Source organism: Lampetra planeri, chromosome 24 (assembly GCF_965212315.1).
Source record: "Lampetra planeri chromosome 24, kcLamPlan1.2.h2, whole genome shotgun sequence".
Lineage (NCBI taxonomy): Eukaryota > Metazoa > Chordata > Hyperoartia > Petromyzontiformes > Petromyzontidae > Lampetra > Lampetra planeri.
Genome location: NC_136130.1, coordinates 10,751,173 through 10,774,357, shown reverse-complemented (window position 1 = coordinate 10,774,357; position 23,185 = coordinate 10,751,173). Strand labels below are relative to the sequence as shown.

The following is a 23,185-nucleotide window of genomic DNA, read 5'->3' as shown; positions in this document are numbered from 1 at the left end:
TTAAAGCAGACGGACGAGACACGCGGAGCGGCAGCATCATGACCAGTACCGGGCCTCGCCACACACCGTCTCTGCACACTCACACAGGAGGACCCACGCACCACCGGCTCTCGCATCGCTCACCGGCTCACAAGCGCACTCCGGCCACTCGAGACCGACGCTCTCGCCTGCCTGCTCTCGACACTCGCCGACACGCCGCTGTGTTCCGTTACCTGTCACCTGTCACCTGCCACGCGCGTCTCACCTGTTGCCTGCAAGGCGCGACTCCCCCGCTCGCTCACCTTCGCTCACCTGCAACGGGATCGGGATTTTACATCACCGCGGAGTTTCTCTCTCGTGGGGAGACCGAGAGATGCCGTCAGGACAGGGAACTCATTCTCCGCAGGTGACTCTCAGCCAGGGACGTGGAGGAGCCTCGGCTCAGAGTGAAGCGGCTCAGCGCCGGGGATGTTGAGGCGCGCGTGAGAGACACGCCGAGAGAGCGAGAGAGAACGGAAGAGCGTGAGAGCCATGAACAACTCATCGCTGACAGCGAACGGGAGCAGTTCGCTCTTCACCATTAGCCAGGTGACGACGCCGGCCTGCATGTTCGCGGTGGGCGTTTTCAGCAACCTGGTGGCCATCGTGGTGCTGTGCGTGTCGCGCAAGGAGAAGAAGGAGACGACGTTCTACACGCTCGTGTGCGGCCTCGCGGTCACCGACCTGCTGGGCACGTGCCTCACCAGCCCCATCGTGATCGACACCTACCTGGCCGGCTTCAAGTGGCGCGGGGGGCAGCCGCTGTGCGACTACTTCGCCTTCATGCTGCTCTTCTTCGGCTTGGCGGGCATGTCCATCCTGTGCGCCATGGCCGTGGAGCGCTACCTGGCCATCAACCACCCGTACCTGTACGGCAGGCACGTGCGTCCCGCGACTGGGCGCTGGGCCCTGTTGGCTGTCTACGCGCTCAACGTGCTGCTGTGCGCTCTGCCCAGCATGGGCGTGGGCCGCTGCGTGCGCCAGCACCCGGACACGTGGTGCTACATCGACTGGAAGAAACACGACGGACCGCAGAAGGCCTTCGCCTTCACGTACGCGGTGCTCAGCGCCGCGCTCGTGCTCGTCACCGTGTGCTGCAACGCGTGCGTCTGCGCGGCCCTCGTGGCCATGAGGAGGCGAGCCGCCGCCACGAGAGTGGCCGAGGAGGCGGCGAGGCACGGGCCGAGGAGGAGCTCCCCCGGCGGACCCGGGAGGTTTGCGGTGCCCGCAGCACTCGCGTTCGGCGGCACCAGCGTCAGGCAGCGGAGGTTCGCGCTGGGGTGCCGGCTCTCGGGAGTCGAGGTGCAGATGATGTGTCTGCTCGTCGCCATGACCGCCGTGTTCGTCGTTTGCTCCGTGCCGCTCGTGGTGAGTCGATCACCCCCCTCCCTCCATCCCCCCCTCCCTCCCTCCCTCTCTCCCCCCCCTCCCTCCCTCCCCCCCCTCCCTCCCTCCCCCCCTCCCTCCCCCCCTCCCTCCCCCCCTCCCTCCCTCCCCCCCTCCCTCCCTCCCCCCCTCCATCCCCCCCTCCCTCCCCCCCTCCCTCCCCCCCTCCCTCCCCCCCTCCCCCCCCTCCCCCCTCCCTCCCCCCCTCCCCCCCTCCCTCCCTCCCTCCCTCCCCCCCTCCCTCCCCCCCTCCCTCCCTCCCCCCCTCCCTCCCTCCCTCCCTCCCTCCCCCCCTCCCCCCCTCGCCCGCCCGCCCGCCACGATGTTGACGGGCGCGGATATTCACGATGATGCGGACGAAGGTGGTGCTGAGGTTGACGACAACAAATCTGGCTGTCCGCCTGATGAAGCTAGTTGTAATTACTGGCGAAACGTCGTTACTCAGATTGTAAATGTTGTGGATGTGGAAATCTGGCTGTCAGCTTGATGAAGCTAGTTGTAATTACTGGCGAAACGTCGTTACTCAGATTGTAAATGTTGTGGATGTGGAAATCTGGCTGTCAGCTTGATGAAGCTAGTTGTAATTACTGGCGAAACGTCGTTACTCAGATTGTAAATGTTGTGGATGTGGAAATCTGGCTGTCAGCTTGATGAAGCTAGTTGTAATTACTGGCGAAATGTCGTACTCAGATTGTAAATGTTGTGGATTTTGCTCTCCAACACACCGGTGTGCTGTACTAGTGACGAGACCTCACTGATTGGCAGTGTCGGGTGATGGCGGGTTTAATGACACGTTTATATATTTACGCGATCTAATCCAAAACACCTGTTATACAGATTAACGACAACTGTTTTCCCAAACTCAGAAGACGGCGAATCTAAAAACTTCCCAAAGCAGGAGTTAAATAAAGCCCTACATTAATAATAATTGAAAAAATTTAATATATTTTATTTAATAAAAATTTCATTTCATACTGTCATTCATGCCAATTGCATCTCACAGCGCTGCACAGTAATTATACATGAGGGCTAAACCCTCTTCGTGTACCAATTATTAAAGGTAAATGGAAACCCTCAGAAAATGTAAATGAATCAACAAATACCATGAAACAAATGGTAGAAACAACGACAACATCATAAGCTTATCAAAGCAGAGCAATTAGTCACCTGAGCGACATCCCAGAGCACAAGTGGTATTTTATATTAATACAACTTTATATTAATACAATTCCACTTGTCGGGGTATCAGAGATGTGGGAGGGAGGGGGAGAGGGGGGGGGCAATCACTCACCCCCCTCCCGGATCCGTCAATGGTGCCGCTATATGGCGAGGGTTTTGTGGTCAAGTCTTCTCGAGAAGTTGTTGGCTTCGTGTGGCAGGAAGCTGACAAATTCCACGCACCTTGGAAGCATGGGCAGGGGGCCTTACTTAACATCCAGCATGCCAGCCAGCTGGCACACGTCTCCGATGGTCACCCAGTGTTGCTAGCCAGTCTCAACTCTACCTTAGAATCATCATCACGTGATAAGAATCATCATCACGTGCAAGGAGTCTAAGTAACGGAACGTCTTGACACGCTTCGCACACAAAACCAAGCGTACAGCTCACACTGCTCGTAGCCACAGAGCAGTGCCCACCGTTGGCACGCTTTTACCACCGTCAAGAGGGAATTGATTCACCCAGGAAAGCTGCAAGCCTTGTCGGTGGTTATTAACATTCGGTAATTAAATTAACATGCCAGGTTTCACATCCGATTGTAAAATCCGAGTGCGGTTTTCCGGGTTGGGCTGCGCGTTTCCCCCTCTCGAGCGTTCGCCGCGCACTTGAGCGCTCATTGCTGGAGTTGGCCAAACATCCCACGATAGAACCACAGAGCTCGGTCAACAGTTGGCACCGGCTCTTGCTGCCTTGCCAGCTTGCCTGTGGTTACCCGCGCCTCCGAATTATGCTCGCTCGCTCTCTCTCTCTCTCCGAGAGTGAATGAAATACGATCATTAAATCATACGGTTATTCGGGTGGTGACTCCTGCATTTCTCCCGCAGTTGGGATGTTTGTTCGTGTAAATATTCAGTGTTTGGCTTCACGTGGGAGGAAACCGGTTCTCTTTTTTCCCGAGGGAACCCAATCCCCCCCACGCGAACGACTGAGTGACCCCCCCCCATCCCCTGGGCCACAACACAGCCACCCAAGGACCACGGCGCGTAGGGCCGTGGTCATTGGGTGCCGAGTCACAGACGCTTCCCGATCACGACTGCGCGCGTGACGGTGCGACTCCGGACCGTGTTCTCGTAGCTGTGACGGTGTCGTCGCGAGGTGCGATGAGGGGTGCAGAAGAAGGAGAGGATGGGAAGCTGGGAGGATGGGAGGATGGGAGGATGAGAGGATGGGAGGATGAGATGATGGGAAGGTGGGATGATGGGAGGATGTGAGGATGTGAGGATGGGAGGATGCGAGGATGAGATGATGGGAGATGGGAAGGTGGGAGGATGGGAGGATGTGAGGATGTGAGGATGGGAGGATGGGAGGATGAGATGATGGGAGGATGGGAGGATGTGAGGATGGGAGGATGTGAGGATGGGAGGATGAGATGATGGGAGATGGGAGGATGAGATTATGTGAGGATGGGATGATGAGATGATGGGAAGATGGGAGGATGGGAGGATGGGAAGGTGGGAGGATGGGAAGATGAGATGATGGGAGGATGGGAAGATGAGATGATGGGAAGATGGGAGGATGGGAAGGTGGGAGGATGAGATGATGTGAGGATGGAAGGATGAGATTATGTGAGATGGGAGGATGGGAGGATGAGATGATGGGAAGATGGGAGGATGGGAGGATGGGAAGATGGGAGGATGGGAGGATGGGAAGGTGGGAGGATGAGATGATGTGAGGATGGGAGGATGAGATGATGGGAGATGGGAGGATGGGAGGATGGGAAGATGGGAGGATGGGAGGATGGGAAGGTGGGAGGATGAGATGATGTGAGGATGGGAGGATGAGATGATGGGAGATGGGAGGATGGGAAGATGAGATGATGGGAGGATGGGAAGGTGGGAGGATGGGAGGATGTGAGGATGTGAGGATGGGAGGATGGGAGGATGAGATGATGTGAGGAAGGGAGGATGAGATGATGTGAGGAAGGGAGGATGAGATGATGGGAGATGGGAGGATGGGAGGATGAGATGATGGGAGATGGGAGGATGGGAGGATGAGATGATGGGAGGATGGGAGGATGAGATGATGGGAGATGGGAGGATGGGAACGTGGGAGGATGAGAGGATGGGGGCGAGAGGGGAGGTCACGAACCGGTTCGGGATTCATTCTTCACTGATGTTAGCCGTGGGTGGGAATCGCACTCAGGTCGTCGGGGTCATTGCCAAGTGCGCTAAGGCATAGACCAAATCGGTACCCTATATGAAAACCACTTCTCTCTTCGCATTATTTTCTCAGCAACAACATTTGTTTAAGCGCGCGAACGCGTTTGTATCTCATCAGCAGCCAGGCGCGCTAAGCAAACACTGCCGGCTGTACGAGGCGCTGTTGGTGAGTGCCACCGCTCTCTACCCTACGGGCCGTCAACGCAAAGTGCAAATATCGCAGAGAAGAACCGTAGTGGCGCAATTCTGGACGATACATTTTCACTTTTGCCCTCCGCGGTTGACCTTTGTGAACCCAAGCAGCCACGTCGAATTGCGGGGTGGATTTTACGCGAGTAACTCCCTGTAAATTAATAATAATGACGTAAATCAATTATCCCGGAAAGCCTCACTGAGTTGTATGTATGTTGAACTTCTTTAGCACCGTACGTAGCCAACCAGGCGAATCGGACGTGCGATTTGTGAAATCTTTGCCAGAAGAGTCCGGCTTTGGGTTGTTTGGGAAATTCACGTTTCGTGAATTACAGAAATTAAAATTCACGTTCGTGCTCGGTACCTCCACATCATCGATGGTCCTGTTGGCCGTGTCGAGTTACGTCAAAGAGCAGAATTTGTTCAAGCAAAACAACTCTGGACCGATTTTTCGATGTATGTATGTTGGACTTCTTTCGCACCCTACGTAGCCACCGTGCTCATTAATATTGGATCTCAAAAAGCTGTTAAACCATTGCTGCTGGTTTTCAGTGTTATTCGTGAGAGCACTCCTTGTTAAAGACGGGACACCGATCGCCAAACAAAAACGCCCCCTCACTTTGCCCTCTTGAGGTGCATTTAAGGACCATTAAACTATTGACAATTAAACAATTCACGAATTATCAAGAGCGACCCCCAGCAGCGCACTCACGGGCCCTGAACAGCATTTGTCAACACACCTTGAGAGTGCCGTGTGACCGGGGAGAGCCACTTGGCACCCCAGTTTTGTTTGCTTTATTTTGGCACAGGTAAAATCTATTGGCCAATGAATGCCCATTATTTTCGATGGGGACCTGTTTACTTTATCGAGAAACCTGCTTACATAAAAAAATACATTGACAAAAAAAATCCAAGTACTACTGTGCATGGTCCAGTCCTGAATGGCAAGTCGTATAACACATTTGTAAAGCACCCACACGTCTTGATATGCTAAGTGGCCATGAGATTGTCGCACACAAAGTGGGATCATGAACTATTCTGCGGGGACCTGTGAGTGTATGCACGGTGGCTTTTCTCTGGGTAGATGTACGGTGACTTTTATTATCTCACGATCACCTATTGGATCTGACGATGAACCTACGGGATCTTACGGTGACCTACATGCCATGATTTCTCACCACGTAGTGCCCATTGTCCCTCTGGCAGGTGAGGATCTTTGTGAACCAGCTATCGAGCAACTCGCCCCAGGACGAGAAGTCATCGCAAAAGCTGGACCTGCAGGCCATCCGCATGGCATCGTTCAACCCCATCCTGGACCCCTGGGTCTACATCCTGTGTCGGCGCAAGCTGCTGGGCCGCTGCGTGCACCTGTGCCGGCGCTTGCTGTGCAAGATGAGCGAGAACAACGCGACTCGGCCCGAGAGGAGACCCCCCGGCGACCCCGTGAGCGTGTTCACTTTGCCGGCGCCGACGGACGGCACGCCGCGTATGGAGCGCACGGAATGCACGCACGTGGGGCCCTGAACCGCTTCGGACACGTGGCCTGCGTTGGCTTCAATTGGGCGAGGGGGGCTCCCATGTGGGGGGTATCATCTCGGAGCCTAGTGGCAACGAGCGGACCCAACAATAGAGATCAATCGTACGATCGTGCTCTGAGATTGTCACCACGAAGAGTGTCTGGTTTGTTGTGCAGACTGTGAATTGAGATTGTCTGGCATGATTGTAAACGAGGTTGTGTCCACTGAGATTGTCCGTTTGAAATCATCTACCAAAATGGTCCGACTAAAGATTGTCTGCTGAGATTGAACGCTGAGCAGCATCCGCTTCGAGGGGTGGGGACTTGCGGCCGAGAAGGAGCACACTGATCTCAGAGAATCAACCGCAATGCATCCAGGGCCTGGATTGGACACGTGGGCCAGGGGCCAGGCTGTGGTTATGCAGCTTGCTCGGCTGCCAGCTAATGGGCCAAGCCATTATGATTCTGCCTGCCCACCTGCGCGCCTGAGTGTGTGGGGAGCGGTAGTGTAGTGGTTAGCGCGCTGCGCTACGAACCCGGCGTCCCGAGTTCGATTCCCGCCAACGGCCAACCAACACCAGTGATGAATATCTGAACCAGTCCTGGGCCTCCCATAGGCCGACTCAGCCTCAAATGAGCACTTCGTGCGATGTGTAAATATCGCCACTCGGGGAGACAAAGGCGGCCGGGCGTGGTGCTGGCCACCCACCCCCTCGGGTTGCCGTGCCGGCCTTCATAGGTGCTCGCTAACAGCACTTGCCCCAACAGTCTGTTAAGGCTATACGGGGGACCTGTGTGTGTGAGCGTATGTATGTTGAATGGTACGAAGTGTAAAAGCACTAGATTGCTGTTGTTGTGAAGAAACGAAGGATAATCGCTCCCCGTGGCTCGGCAGGCCAGCCGTGGTCGCACCGCCGGGACATTGCCGCTCTGTATTATATTTTTGTACGCAGCATGGCGACGCGCGTAATTGTCCGTGCACGAGGTTCTGTCTCGACGTTTTATTGGAGGGCTGTCCGCGCCGCCGCCCGTGAAGGTCGCCACCGGGGGGAGGTGGGGGGAGGCGGGGGGAGAAGCTGGAGGGGGGTGAAGGTCGGGGCGGGCGGGGCGGGGAAAGAGCGATTCACGTGACCTGAGAGTCGCTCTCAGAGCCTCCGTCTGTCACCTCCTCTTCCATAACTCACATTTGTGAGTCTCTGATATCCGCGGGGCTGAGATGCGTAAGGAAAGAACAGTAGAGCAAGTGGATTATTGTACTTAGCTGTGTAGACCTTTGCGTGTTATCCTCCCACATGCGTGGTGGGTTTAATCCGATTAACCTGGGTTTATCTCGTAGGCAGGTATATATTTACGGGTGTAACGATGCGATGATTGATGTCAGTTGTCAAGTTCACGATACACGCGAATGTTGCATGGCAATGGGTTCAGGGGATAGCTCCAGCCACTAGAGGCTGCTGCATTCACCACGATGTAAGCAAGAACAAAAGACGGTTCTTGAATTGAATCGTGAGCTTGAAATCGTGACAATCTCGGTGGAGGCGAATCTTTACACTCCTCCGGAACAATCTTTAAAAGGAATTAGCCAAACATCCCCAACGTCGAACCCTCTTCAAAAAAGGCCCTGAGACTCACTTTAAAGCTCCACGATGAATGACTTGAGAGTGCCACACTGTGGCACACGAACCGTCCCTCTGGCAAGACCAGGATGTCAATGACACGAATTATTTATTTGTTTAAATGTTTATATAATTTTTCGCGTGAGATTGTGATTTCTCGCTTGAGGATTCCGGCCAAAGATGGGCATTTGAGCGTTTGTGCAATACGTGCGTGAGCGGCGGGGCAGAAGCAACGCGTCTCCCTCTGCCCGCGCCAGTCAGCTGTGTTTTATTTTTTATTTGGCAAAAGTGGAATTAAAAGCAAGCCCGTAAATCGTACACTTTCTTACTCCTCCATAACATGAACCTCATGGCGGGACCCCGGGGTCCCGAAAAAAACGGAAATCAAAATCGTAATTATTTTTTTGGGTTTTGACGATTCCATCCCACCGCGCACATAAACGCCGCGACCCACCTGGATCGTCCTGTTGTCGTGTCGTGTCCAAGCGCAGCAGCGAAGATGAATGCGCAGAAGAGCTCAACAAGAGAATGCACTATGAGATCTCTTTTACCAGTGGCAAAATATGATAGTAGGTTTTTACCCTTTTAACTGGTACAAAACTGACACCTTTATAAAGGTGTCAGTTTTGTACCAGTTAAAAGGGTACCAGTTAAAAGGGTAAAAACCTACTATCAAGAGAATGCACTCCATGTCCGAGTATGGGCAGGATCATAAGTCTCATCCAAAGCTGCTCAAACTGCATACACGTCCTAAGTCCTTTATTTGTCATGACGATATGCATAATACAGTGAAACTGCTCTCTTATCTTCATTATTATTCATGACCTACCAATGTTTGCAGCCAGGATCAGTCGGTGACAATCCTATTACCTGCAGATATTTAAGAGAGAAGATGCGTTGCACCGTTAACTTTCTCCTGTTTGCTAATACTTCTGTTCTCCGTATGCATCTGTGCAGATCGTTTTTTTGCGGTTAAGCCGTAGTCCCCACATACCGCTCATGTCAATGCGGATAAGAGGAGCGGCGACCCACTGCTCTGTAGAGTAACATTGGTATAAACGCTTGTTACAATTTGAACAGCGCATTGAAAACGCGTACTATTTTATGTACTGTTTACAAAGTGTGTTCACAAATCCACACTGAGAAACACAATGATTGACAGAGGGGTGTAAATTATTTTTTCTATAGTGTATTTAAATAGAGGTACTGCAGGTAAGTAGTTTTAAGTTTTAAATGTATAGTTTAACAAGACAACACTTGCCACCATCTTCCAAACCCATTGATGACAAAGAGCAACGTTTTTGTTTACATTAGGGGCCGTCCATAAATGACGTCACGCGATTTTGGCCGATTTTTGACCCCCCCCCCCTCGTCACACGGCGTCACAAAAAGTCAGACCCCCCTGAAATATGACGTCACAAAGCTCTGCCCCTCCCCCAAATTTTTTTTTTCCATTTTGAAAATAAAACATGCTTCAAATCACTTTGAACTATTGTCATTGTAGTTCGTATTTAATTTGGCGCTGCACTCTGATGTTGTAGGAGAAAACATTTATGAAAAAGGAGGTTTTGGAAAACTGAAATTTAGCATAACATTTACTAGAAAATATTCAACGTCTAACTAAAACTGCAGATGTTCAGAATATTAGATTGAAATTCTCTTATAATTATAAAATATTAAAAGTAATTATAACTATAAAAAAATACTTGAAACTTTGTAGTAGAACGAAGCAAAAAGGAGAGTACAATTATAATAATCACATGTTCCACTACTGGTTCTTTCGGTAAAGTCACTTATGTAGAAATAAAATAAAATAAATCACAAATAAAACACATTCATTCCACAGAATGAAAAGCCATGGTAGAATCATTAGAATTAATAAATGTTTAATAACAATCATTAAAAAAAATTACAAAAGGTATGCTTCTCCAATCTTCCATGGAGAAGCAAAATTGCTGCTTCATGGAATCAATATAAGGTGACCTTAGTACATTTTAATGATCAAATAGTTAATAAAGAAAATGAATCAAAATGAGTGTTGTTATAACAATTCTATTTAATTAATATTTATTTAAAGATGCGCATTTTGATGTGACGTCACATTTCTCAAACCCCCCCCCCTCCCCCCCTCGTCACAAATCGTCACAAATGTCTGACCCCCCCCCCCCCCTCGGTGCGTGACGTAATTTATGGACGGCCCCTTATAATATAATGTCTATGTGAGAGCCGGGGGCTTATGGGACCCCGGGTTCCCGCCGTAAGGTTCATTTGTCAGATGCATGGGGATGCGGGGGTGGGGTGGGGGGCAGATACGGACTAGAACGAGAGTTGCACGCGCATCTACATTTGCCATGCAGGCGCCCGGGAGGCAGGTGAGCCTTGTGCACCGTCACCGCAGGGTCACGGAACATTGGGTCCGTGGCTGCTGATGGACTCTGGACGCGGGCCCAGCGACGTCGGGTCGGGTGGTATTTCACGTGCAACGGAAGCCCCGCTGTCTCGCGGCTTGTGCAATTAAACAAAGGCCCCTTTGTGGCGGCCTGTCCGCGCGAATCCCTCCGGCGATAAATCGTGGCGCGTGCGCAATTAGAGGTCGCGTGCCCGTTCGACGGAGGCGTAAATTGGACGCGAGACCTTTTGCAGCCGCGGAGAGTGCGGCAGTCAGAGGCAACATTTATATCAGCGGCGACGGCGGCCACCCACACCTCCCGCCAGGCCACTCGCACCGCCTCCCCCCCCCCACTCCAACCCCCGTGCCCGCCGGGGTATGACCGGCAAATCGCGGCCTCGTGTCCCTGCTGGCCGGCCCGGCGGGCGGGCGGGCGGGCGGGCGACGTTCATCACGACCATGTTGAAGCACTGAGCCGGAACCCGCCGAGGTTCGACTCTGCATTGGCAGTTATCCGACTGTGACTAAGCGGGGGACTCTATCGTATTGAGGGTGGGCGCTCTCAGTCTGATCAATAAACGACTGCGCAAATACTTAGGGGTTTTTTTTACATTACATTTTTGCAAGATTTCTTCAATCGGATCATTTCGCCTCTGAGGATTTGCAATTTTAAATTGCACCGGCGAGCGATGTAGGGGGAAGAAAAAAAAGGTGTTTACCCTCGTTTTCAATTAAAGTCTTCAGACAGTAGTTCTGTGATGTCGTTTGGTCTCCCGGGGCCGTTATCTGCCACGAGGTGATGCTTTGCTTCAAGTGAAAATGATCTTCATCTCCCGCCAGGTGGCTCAGTGGCAGAGCGAGTGGTTCGCAATCAGAAGGTTGAGAGTTCAAATCCTGCTCGGGGGTTGACTCAGCCTATCGTCCCTCCCTTCGGGGGTTGATACAAATTGGTAACCGCGTCGTGCGGAAATCAACAGTGGTTTTCCGATGGATACACTCGGCCCTGCCATAGGAATGTGGAATTTCCATCACCGGCTCGGGGCTGTAAACGGGAGATGAGCACCAATGCCTCAATGCTCATCTGATCCGGAACTCACTCTGACAACGTGGAGCCTCATCGCACGCTGGAATCGACTTTGCAGGAAAACCAATTTCTCACCAGCTCCCGATTCTAGTCCAGCTCTCGTTGCGGCGTTTCAATGTTAAGTCGGCGGTCGAGTTAAATTTGGTGTAAAATCGTCGCGATTCGTGGCCCGCGGACTCGGTCCGGCAAAAAAGCGTAGACGGGAGCCTCGGCCACGGTTCCGAACGTCTCGCGCGGCACGCGCCACGAGAAAACCGCGATCGGAGAGGGAGCGCAGCAGCGCAAACCGCGTCCTCGTCTTCACCTTATTCGGCTGTCCGTCGCGAACGACGATGGAACTGCGTAGAACCGCCAACGGCAGCAGCAGCATTTCCCTGCGCGCCGTGTGGCATGGGAGAGGCCACACCTTGATCGGAAGCATCGGTCGCGCTGCAGGCAAAGGGTTTGCTGCTCGTCTGCTGGATGGGATTCGATGTTTGTGCCGCTGCTGGTTCGACATCAGCAGCAGCAACGGCACGACCACTGGCAAGCTACGCAGCGGCATCGCGGGGTCCAACTCATGCCTGGGGCGAGAAGAGGAGCGATAGGTCGGCCACGACGATGCGTGGCTCAACATCATTCAGAGGGGGGCGGTGGCGTACGCGAAGCAGCAGCTCGCGATCAGCACCGCCACAACAATTACCAGCGCCCCACGAAAATGCCTCCGAAGATTAACTGTCAGGCAAGAACGCACGGTGCATGATTTAGGTGCCTAATTAAAGCTCAAATTAAAAATAAACAGTGAGGTTAAATTTCATCATATTATTTGTCTTGGGTTATGTGGAAGGTATTAATGCCGGAGGCAATTAAGCAATGAGGATGATGAGGACACGGGCTGTTCCGCGTGAGATCCTTGTCAACAGCAATTCCCATCTCGCTCGTGCCCGTGTGGGTCGGAGCCTGGCGGCTGTGTCACCCTCGCTCTCACGCACGAGCGAGGGTGCCACGCGCCGCCAGGCTCCCAGCTTGACGGATCACAACACGCCGCGAACATGGGCGTACAGCTCACGCAACTTCTCAGCCAACTATTTCATTTGAGAAGTTTTCAGCCAACTAATGAGTGGACATGTCGAGAGGAGACCAGAGCACCCGGAGTGTACCCACGCATTGAGCGAGGGGGCAACGCTTTATCCCCCGTACAGGTGGGAACAGATGCCACGTTCTGTTTACGTGACGAACCTTACTAATTGGCCGTGTCGGGTGGTGGCGGGTTTAACGACGCATTTATATTGACGCGATCTAACCCAAAACAACCTCGATTATGGATAATATTGGTCGCGAAAGCCACACGTGTGAAGATGGCGATTAGTCCCCTTTGCTGTTAACGCCTTCTCCTGGCGAGCCACGGAATGGCTCCTTCTCGACGCCCACGGGAAGGGAGTTTCACAGCATCCGTATAGGTGATCCACCAACCCTGGATTACAGGCAGCACCGGGCAACACGGAGCAATCGGCGTTGCTCGGTGAGCCATCGCTCACCGAGCAACGCTGAACGGGGAGGGGGGCAGCGGGAGAGACGGGGAAACTCGGATCAGCAAACTGCCCCGCGAGCTCGGGGTTTGTCGTCGCTCACGAGTTCCAGAGAGCCCAGGGAACGTCGCTGACTGCCTTTGAAATGTGAAGAGTGCGGGGCTGGCGGCTTGGGCTCTCCGGGCTCCGTGCTATAATGAAGGCCGATAATTCACTCCACCTCCCACCACCACCACCCACCCACCACCATCACCACCCACCCACCCACTACCCCCTTAACTCAGCCGCCAGTCACGGTCCCTCACGTCTCACCTCGTTAAAAGTAACATTTGAGGGTCGATTGGAAAGGAAGGAGAGAGAGAGAGGGAGGGAGAGCCAGAGAGAGGACCACGCGAGTCGCTCTGCGCCAGCCTGCACTCCCACTCCACAATTCGCTGCTTTCTCTAAACGGACTTCATTAGCCGGAGCCCCGCGCTGGGAGTGGGTGTGTGTCAGGCGATGGCTGTCGGCACGAATGGCCCCCCAGTGAGGCCCGCACATGGGCCGCTGTCTCTGTGAACCCGGCCACGGCTGCTCACCACTCTCACTCCGGAGAAGCCCCTGGTCATTGCCACGAGACGGATCGAGCGTGGTCAGAGAGACTCTGGTCTCAGCTCTGAAGCTGGACACTAAATATTATATTAGTGGAAAAAATCCAATCGTAGTTGCGGAGCACCCAAAGTGCAAACATTGATAACGTAGAGTGGTGACAGACTAAGAGCGCCTGTGTTTGTACAGCAAAGGGAACCAACGTCGTTTATTGACAGGAACTTGGTAAGAGAGACTATTTACTATGTTTTATTTACTATTTTTATTTTATCAGGTAAGGCCCACTCGACTATATAGTTACTTTTCAGAGGCGATCTGGTCACAAATCATAGCTTAACGAAGTGGCTTATTACGTGGAAATGAATTTCAGCCAAATACTAAATGTGGAGGGGAAAACGGGAGCACCCGGAGAAAAATACGCACGACCACGGAGAGAGAAAGAGACACGCAAACTTCGAATATACAGCAGGCGTCAGGGTCGGGATCGAACCCATGGACCCTGCATACTGGGCGATGGAGTAAACATCTCCTAGCCACCGTGATGATAGTGAGAGTGAGAGACACGCAAACTTCAAATATACAGCAGGCGTCAGGGTCGGGATCGAACCCATGGACCCTGCATATCAGGCGATGGAATTAACATCTCCTAAGCCACCGTTGCCCATGCAGTCGGTAGCAGGGGTAGGTTAGATGTGATACATACGGCGTGGCAGTCGAGCACTGCACGGATTGAGTGGAAACAAAGCGATAGAACGAGTCCTTGAAGTGCATATCCAACACAAAGAAAAGTATTACGGTAATCGCAGTGAAGGAGGTGACAAGGAAAGTGACTGAAACGCCGATTTCTGGCGTCGACCGTTGAATGGGGAAGCATCGATCGGCGGAATTGCCGTTGGACCACGTAAGATGGACACGCGACTCTCTGGAGGCGCGCTATGAGCGAAGCATTCCACGCACGGACAGCCCTCAATTGTTTTCAAAATATTGAAAAAAACCGGCACGAAGAATGCGCGGTATTCCGTACGTGCGCGGTATTTTTAGAGTCGCCTTTAATCCATTAATGCAAAAAAGCATCCGAGGTGCAGGGCGCAGCCACAAGCCCATTACCGACTCGGGCAGCAGCAGCAGAAAAAAAGTGCGCCTCCGTGCCGGGAAATCTTTTCCAACGATTGCACGCCCGAGCCCCACGCTCCAACGCGCAATCTCCGCCGAACACTTCTCTGAATTTTCCGCTGCGTACGCCACTGTCAGCGCCTTCCTTCCTGCACTCGGATGCGATCGCGGATTGCTGCCGCCTTATTTTGCACACAGACCAACCGCGAACACATTTCTCAGTCAGCTCGGATTTATTTTTTTCAATGCCGTACGCCCCATAGCTTGCAACGGCAACAACGTAAATTCAACGCAATGCGACCAAATTCCAGCACGAATCAATTCCTGCCAACAACAATGCCAAATCTCGGATTGTCCGGGTGAAACCCAGGCAGGTCAAATCGGAATATTCCAAGGAATGCGGCGAAACGAAGCAAAGATGAAACCGTATTCACGACACAGCTGGCCAGTGGCGACAGGACGAGTGGACTGGCGGACGAAGCTCCCCTGGCCGTGGGGAACTTCTGAGAAGCGCGTGTCAAGGTTTCTCAGCTCGAGGCCCCCCCCCCCCCCCCTCAAAGCTCTGAGCCTGCGCGCCGTGCAGACCCACCTCTCTCTCTCTGCCCCCCCCCCCCTTCTCTCTACTTAAGGCCTCGACACAGAGACATTGGGTCTCTGCGTGTCTATGTTGTGTGTCTCTCTCTGCTTGTGTGTCTGTCTGTGTGTCTCCGTGTCCGTGTTTTGTCTCTCTCTCAAATTTAGTTCTACCTGATGACGGTTGCTTGTGCTGCGATCGAAACGTCGTATTCTATTATTTAATGTATTTTCTTTCTACGTGACTTTACCGAAAGAACCAAAGAGTAATTCCTGCAGTCACCAAAGCTTCAAATCTTTAACAGACTGTTGGAACAAGTGCTGTTCGTGAGCACCTATGAAGTCCGGCACGGGATGCGTGTCCAACAACCACGCCGATCCGCCTTTGTCTACCTGGTGTTGAAGTTACACATCGCGCCAGGTACTCATTTGAGGCTGAGTCGACGTAGGCGAGGCCCAGCGCCGGTTCAGATAATCGCCGCTGGCGTTGGTGGCCGTGAGCGGCGTACTCACCGCTAGACCGCAGCTCGCCAACAAAAGCATGAGCAATAGGAGTATCAACAACAGCCAACACCAACAGCAGAGTCGTAACGGCGTGGGCTATCGCTGCATCTCTCGCGGCTCTGGAAGGTCGAAGCGGCTCTGACCCTTGACCCCGTGGCGAGCTGTCGCCACGTGCTCTTGCGTCACCCTCGTCGTTGTTGACACTGCGATACGGGCCGCGCGAAAGTCACAAAAGAAAAAAAACATCTTCTGGATACAGATGCTCGTCGCGGTGGCTAGGAGATGTTAACTCCCTCGCCTGGTATGCAGGAGGTCGTGGGATCGATCCCGACCCTGACGCCTGCTGTATATTTGGAGTTTGCGTGTCTCTCTCCCCGTGGTCGCGTGGATATTTCTCCGGGTCCTCCGGGTTTCCCCTCCGTATTAAGAATGAACGTGCATGTAGAGCATTTGGCTGCTATAAATTTCCCCATGATGCACCACTTCGTATGTGGCCAGGTCGCTTCTGTAAAACGAGAAAGCTCGATGGGCCTTACCTGATGAAATAAAAAATAGTTTAGTTTAGTTTTTGTTGTCGCGCGAGCACGTGTTGTTGCTGTCAAAGTAAGCGACGATAAGAACGAGAATTAAGCGATCTGCGTGTGTTCTACACGGTCCCGCACAGCGCGTCGCCATCGTGATCTCCGCATTATGAGACGCTTCGGAAAGTGAGAACAACAAATACATTGACGCACGCACCTGCCGGGGTATTAGCCGCAAACCGCCAACTTTTAGTTACGAATCCAAGGGTTGGAGCGGGGGGAGGAGGGAGGGGGTGGAGGCGGGGGGGTGTAACATGGTCGAACAACACTCACCTTCATTTCATGAGTAACGTCATGAACGGAAAAAAAGACCTCACGGTGACCAATGGAATGTGAGGGTAAGGATGGCGTCTTGCAAGGAGAGCGCGGCCGATGCGATCGTCCCCAGCCACTTCGGGCCTCCTCCTCTTAACCCCCCCCCCCCCCCCCACAGCTTAAGGAGTCGTGGGCCCAGCCCTTGGCGGACAGGAGAAAAACAATTCTCGCCAAGGCAGCCGTAGAGCCGCTGCAAGACAAGGTAGAGGGGACAGAGACGTCATTGAACTCCTTTCGCACTGCGCGTAGCCAACCGTGCTAATCGGAGGTCATGTCACACGGGGCCCCATCGTCTCCACGAGAAGACGCGAGGGAGCGGAAGAAAAAACGCAAGGGAGTCATTCTCGATCGTGTCGCGCGCACTCTCTCTCTGGGCTGCCATCTCGACGGCGCAATGCTCCGAGGCGTCCTCGCTCACTGGGTTCACAATTTACGGGCGGTAAAAGAAAACTGTGCCCCCTCCAGAGTAAATTCCATTCATTTGAGAGAGAAAAAAATTATTCGGAAAATGAGTTGGAGATTGATCAAACATCTATGCAGCCGGTAATAAAATGTCTTGAGTGTAGGCCAGAAACATATTTTTGCAAGTTCCACATTTTCTTTTTAATTTAAATGCAGCGAATGAGAATGAAAATGCGTTTATGTTGAATTGGATAGAGACATTAAAACGCGCGCTGGTGAGCACACAAACACGCACGGAAATGGCCGGTTCGCAATTACATTGAGAGGAGGAGAGAGCAACAGATGGACCAGGGAACAAACACCCATCACCATCATCACCATAATCATCATCACCATAATCATCATCACCATCATCATCACTATCATGATCATCACCATCATCACTATCATCATCATCACCATCATCACCATCATCATAATCATCACTATCATCACCATCATCATCATCATCACTATCATCACCATCATCATCACTATCATCATCATTACCATAATCATCATCATCACGATAATCATCACCATCATCACTATCATCATCATCACCACCATCGCCATCACTATCATCATCATCATCATCATTTCCATCGTCCTCATCACCATCATCATCACTATCATAATCACCATCATCATCACTATCATCATCACCATCATCATCACTATCATCATGATAATCATCATTTCCATCATGACCATCATCATCAGATAAATCACGTGGGCCGTTAAGAAAAGAGGCTGGGCCCGGCGAGGACACATCATGGCTCGAGTGAAGTGTCACCATACCACGGTGACTACTGAGCGAGACTGGTGATGACACGGCAAGACAGAGCAGCGTGAGACGGAGCGATGAGCTCAGCTCACGTGTGTGAGAGCGAAACGTCTTGTGGCATCGTAGAGCCGCGTGGCTCCGCTATTGATAAGACCGTGGCTTAGGACAACGACGACAAAGAAGATGACACCGAAATGATGTAATTTTTTCCCCATCGCTGAAGGGAAAGGCAGCGGTGCGTTCGGGGCTGCGGCGCGATGCGTCGGTGATCCCCGACTCTCCGCCTCCACCGCGCAGCCGGAACGCCACCTGCGGAAACCTCGCGTGGAGAGCCACAATGCGGGGGTGGGGGTGGGGGGGGGCTCTGTTCGCGTCACTGATTTACGGCGACGAGCCCACGGTAATCTGCGCCCGCACGCTCGCCCCTCCATCCACTCTCGAGCCGCGATAAAAACGAATCTCCTGCAGGAGAAGGGGGAGGGAGGGGGGGGCGACGAGACGAGGGCGCGCCACCGAAGGCCTCGTCTCCCCTCGGCAGGCCGCTCGTTGGTCGAACGACGGAGAGTGGATGGACAACGCGTGACGCCGCCATGGACAGCGACGACAGTCGTTGTTGAACAGCGGCAGTCGTTGTGATGCAGCAGAAGAAAGAACTCTCTGCTTTATTCGCAACGGAGTTTATCCGCCCCGCGTCACGCGCGTGCTGATTAATGCTTCGTTTTCTGAGCAGCGTCATCCGTCAACTGAGACTCCGGGCAGTTTCGTTAGAGGGGGGAGGGGGGGTGCTTCCAAGGAAGATCTGGCCCGCTGGCACGAATACGGCGAATTGAAAAGCAACCGCAGAGCAAGAGAATTGGGTGTAAGAGATGAAGCCATTAACCCGTACACTGTACTCACAGCGATTCCGATCCAATGCTGGGTGAATGCCTCTCCATGCCACGTTGGTCACGTGGGTTGTTTGACCATACTTCACCATGCTGGCTCAGTGCGGGTTGGTGAAGAGGGGGGGACACCCGTAACCGGTTCAATGATTATCACTCGCCCACGACGTGAGTTGAACTTAACACGGCACGTGAAACCTCACGTTGCGACACACCAATAGTTGATTTGCTCCACGGATGATGATCCCGATTAGCCAGTTGCCCGGCTATGCTACACGGGAGACGCGTGGTTGCTGCGTGACCACAGCAACAACAACAACAACAACAAACAATGAATACACGACAACATCGACATTGCAGAGAAATGAGTGCAGCAGTGTACTGAACGAATTCGCAGAGGAGGAGTTCAAAACGCACACGCGAATCGAGAAAGAGAGAGGAAACATTAAATCAGTGTAATATGAAGACAATAAAAACAAACACGTCATGAAATAAATGTGATGGGTGCATGAGGCCGAGTAAAGAGGTGGACGCATTGCCACGTTTGGAATGTGTGCGTGTGTGCATGTGTGCGTGTGTGCATGTGTGCATGTGTGCGTGCATGCGTGTGTGCGTGTGTGCATGTGTGCGTGTGTGCATGTGTGCATGTGTGCGTGTGTGCGTGTGTGCATGTGTGCATGTGTGCGTGTGTGCATGTGTGCGTGTGTGCGTGTGTGCATGTGTGCGTGTGTGCGTCGAACTTCTTTGGCACCGTACGTAGCCAACCGTGCTTATGGGAGGTGCGGTGGAAGGACAACACAACAGTTCTAAAGAACTTCACTTTCAATCCAGGTGATTCAAAAGTGCACAGCTCCAGTGGCCACCGAATATCGGAAGGGAGAACGTTCCAGACGGCCGCAGAAGCGCATCTGAAAGCGCAGCGCGAAGCAGTGGCCGTCTTATTGGTTCGACGGCCAGCAGCCAAAAGCCGCTTCTGCTGCTGGTGCTGCGAGGATGACCGGAGTTCGCCCGTGATGGTTTATGCTCGTTGAGCATCAACTTGGAAGGGACGCGAGACGTAGAGTAGCAGCAGCGAACTCGACTCGCTGTCGCCACTGCGGGCAGAAGAGCCTCCGACAAGATGTGTGTGCTATCTCTCTCTTTCTCTCGACAGAGAAACTCAAAGAGAGATAGCGCGCCTCTAGAGAGAGGATATTTTGGTCAACTCTGCTTTATCCTCGCTGGAAAGAACGTCTGCGAGGAGGTGGGAGAAGCTGTCCCCCCCCCCCCGCTACCCTCCACTTCCAGCCCCCCCCCCTCCCACTTGAAGACCGTATTTGTTTTTATTCCAAACAGTCTTGCGGTTGAATAAACAGCGCCAGAATTCGAACGGGCAAGTAAAGTGTGAGAGGCGGTGAGGTGGGCGGCCACCCCACCTCGCGAATTTCCGCGGACAATCTATCGCTGCTGCTCCCGCCTGACGCCGTGACACCGCCTAACGAGGCGCCCGAGACAAAAATCCGTGGACACGAAAGGGAAAGGTTAATTGGGCGGCGTCGGCGGTGGTGGTGACGATGCGAGAAATGAATGAGGCGCTTAGAGACAGCAGGCGGAGCTTTCAGCTCCCGGGGCCGGCCCGGACACGAGTCCATCGGTGGAGTTGCGGTAGAGGAAAGGAGAGAGAGAGTGTGTGGGTGACTTGGTCTGCTGGAGTTGTGAGAGGGGCAAGGGGAGAGTGTGTGGGTGATTGGGTCTGCTGGAGTTGTGAGAGGGGCAAGGGGAGAGAGTGTGGGTGATTGGGCCTGCTGGAGTTGTGGGAGAGGCAAGGGGAGAGTGTGTGGGTGACTTGGTCTGCTGGAGTTGTGGGAGAGGCAAGGGGAGAGTGTGTGTGTGACTGGGCCTGCTGGAGTTGTGGGAGAGGCAAGGGGAGAGAGTGTGGGTGATTGGGCCTGCTGGAGTTGTGGGAGAGGCAAGGGGAGAGTGTGTGGGTGACTGGGCCTGCTGGAGTTGTGGGAGAGGCAAGGGGAGAGAGTGTGTGTGACTTGGTCTGCTGGAGTTGTGGGAGAGGCAAGGGGAGAGAGTGTGTGTGACTTGGTCTGCTGGAGTTGTGGGTGACTTGGTCTGCTGGAGTTGTGGGAGAGGCAAGGGGAGAGAGTGTGGGTGACTGGGTCTGCTGGAGTTGTGGGAGAGGCAAGGGGAGAGAGTGTGGGTGACTGGGTCTGCTGGAGTTGTGGGAGAGGCAAAGGGAGAGTGTGTGGGTGACTTGGTCTGCTGGAGTTGTGGGAGAGGCAAGGGGAGAGAGTGTGGGTGACTTGGTCTGCTGGAGTTGTGGGAGAGGCAAGGGGAGAGAGTGTGGGTGACTTGGTCTGCTGGAGTTGTGGGAGAGGCAAGGGGAGAGAGTGTGGGTGACTGGGTCTGCTGGAGTTGTGGGAGAGGCAAGGGGAGAGTGTGTGGGTGACTTGGTCTGCTGGAGTTGTGGGAGAGGCAAGGGGAGAGAGTGTGGGTGACTTGGTCTGCTGGAGTTGTGGGAGAGGCAAGGGGAGAGAGTGTGTGTGACTTGGTCTGCTGGAGTTGTGGGAGAGGCAAGGGGAGAGAGTGTGGGTGACTTGGTCTGCTGGAGTTGTGTGAGAGGCAAGGGGAGAGTGTGTGGGTGATTGGGTCTGCTGGAGTTGTGGGAGAGGCAAGGGGAGAGAGTGTGGGTGATTGGGTCTGCTGGAGTTGTGGGAGAGGCAAGGGGAGAGTGTGTGGGTGACTTGGTCTGCTGGAGTTGTGGGAGAGGCAAGGGGAGAGTGTGTGAGTGACTTGGTCTGCTGGAGTTGTGGGAGAGGCAAGGGGAGAGTGTGTGGGTGACTGGGTCTGCTGGAGTTGTGAGAGGGGCAAGGGGAGCCAGTGAGGAGTCTGTGGTTGTGAAACCAGAATGGATCCCACCGTTAGTCCACATGGTGGTATGTGCGTACGTTGAATTTCTGTCGCGCCCTATGCAACCAACCGTGATAATCAGAGGTGCGGGAAATCGATATTGCGCGGGAGGATCGATATTGTCCACCCCCTGGTTGTGTCCTCGACCTTCCAGTGGAACCATCTCCCTGGTCCTGGCGGTTTCGTGGGCCGTGGTGAGACGAAAAATAATCCCCCTGGGAATGTGATGGTGAGCGCTGGCGAGTGAGAGTGCACAAGGCGTGAGCTGACTCAGGCCAGCCCTCACCAGAATCTCTCTCTCTTTGTGTTCCCCGGTCACAAGGCACAAGAGCAACGTTGGCCAAGCCACACGAGGGGTATATGAGATGCGTGGTGGTGGAGGGGGCGAAATGCAGAGGCAGTGTCACAGCTACCGAGTGCGCAGGTGGTGCAACTGCGCCAGGACACCACGGGCTACGAAGGTGATGTGGGAGAGCGGTGGAAACCTGCACGGGTGGGCCCCCCATTGAACGCCTTGCACCAGAACCGAATGATGAACCACGACGTCGAGTCACTGGGTATTGGAGAGGAGCGGCGGTCGAGGCTGCGGGGGAGATGTGAGAGAGGGGTTGGAGGAGGTAGGGCCATCATATGAAGCCCCACGAAGCCTGGGCCTCGAGCCGTGGACAACGCGTAGGGGGGAGTTCAAAAACGAAACCCACCATCGGAGAGTGACAGTTTCTTTGTAAAATTTAAGTTCAATCACCCCGAACGGATTGCTTGTCTGCTGATTCACGGGGGAAGCGCTCATCCCGCGTGTCTCAGGGCGCAGAGCTAGCCTTGTTGGGGGAGGCGGGGGTGGGTGGGTGGGGGGTAGGTGGGAGGGGGTGATGGAACGCTTCGGGCCGATCGTTTATAAACGGAATCCCCGATACGCGCGGCTGAGATGACGCAGAGAGAACAAGGGATCAATGGAGGCGGCCGTACATCACGACTCAATACGATGGCTCGCGTGATGAGACGCCTCCACCAACTCGGAGCCGTCGCGGCGTGAGCCCGAGAGCAACACCATCACCCCCAGCCCCCTCGGCAACTGCAGACCGCTCGGCTGAAAAATTCTGCCTCTAAAAAAAGTATCGATTTAATTGATGAAGAGAAACGATGACGAGAATTGCCCGTGAAATTCTCTTCTCGCAGGGGCAATCTTTTTTCATTTGTTGGTACAGACATCGATAATCGCTCCCCTAGTCGCCGATGCGTGGGATTTATCTTGGTTGATGCCTCTGGCGAATTGTCGTGCATATTTAGCATCTTTGTTTGTTGTTGTTGCTGCTGCTGCTGTTGTTGCCGAATAAAAGCGAGGCAGGAGTTGTGAGTCAGGCGGCCGTGCCGTGGATTTGACGGCGGAGACATCGGGCAGACAGCAGGCGTGGGCACGG

General features: G+C 53.5%; 1 protein-coding gene across 1 annotated transcript; it reads left to right on the top strand.

Moving 5' to 3' along the window:
- On the top strand, positions 1-7,530 carry LOC144726772 (prostaglandin E2 receptor EP4 subtype-like). Its single transcript, XM_078605667.1, has 2 exons — positions 1-1,386; positions 6,180-7,530. Exons 1-2 carry the CDS (start codon positions 511-513, stop codon positions 6,495-6,497), a joined length of 1,194 nt encoding a protein of 397 aa, XP_078461793.1. The 5' UTR covers positions 1-510; the 3' UTR covers positions 6,498-7,530.
- The last annotated feature ends 15,655 nt before the right edge of the window (positions 7,531-23,185 follow it).

What these genes read in the sequence shown, in the direction of transcription:
- LOC144726772 (XM_078605667.1), top strand. Translation starts at nt 511, where the DNA reads ATGAACAACTCATCGCTGACAGCGAACGGGAGCAGTTCGCTCTTCACC. An exon ending in TTTGCTCCGTGCCGCTCGTG is followed by an intron (nt 1,387 to 6,179) that starts GTGAGTCGATCA and finishes TCCCTCTGGCAG; the next exon opens with GTGAGGATCTTTGTGAACCA.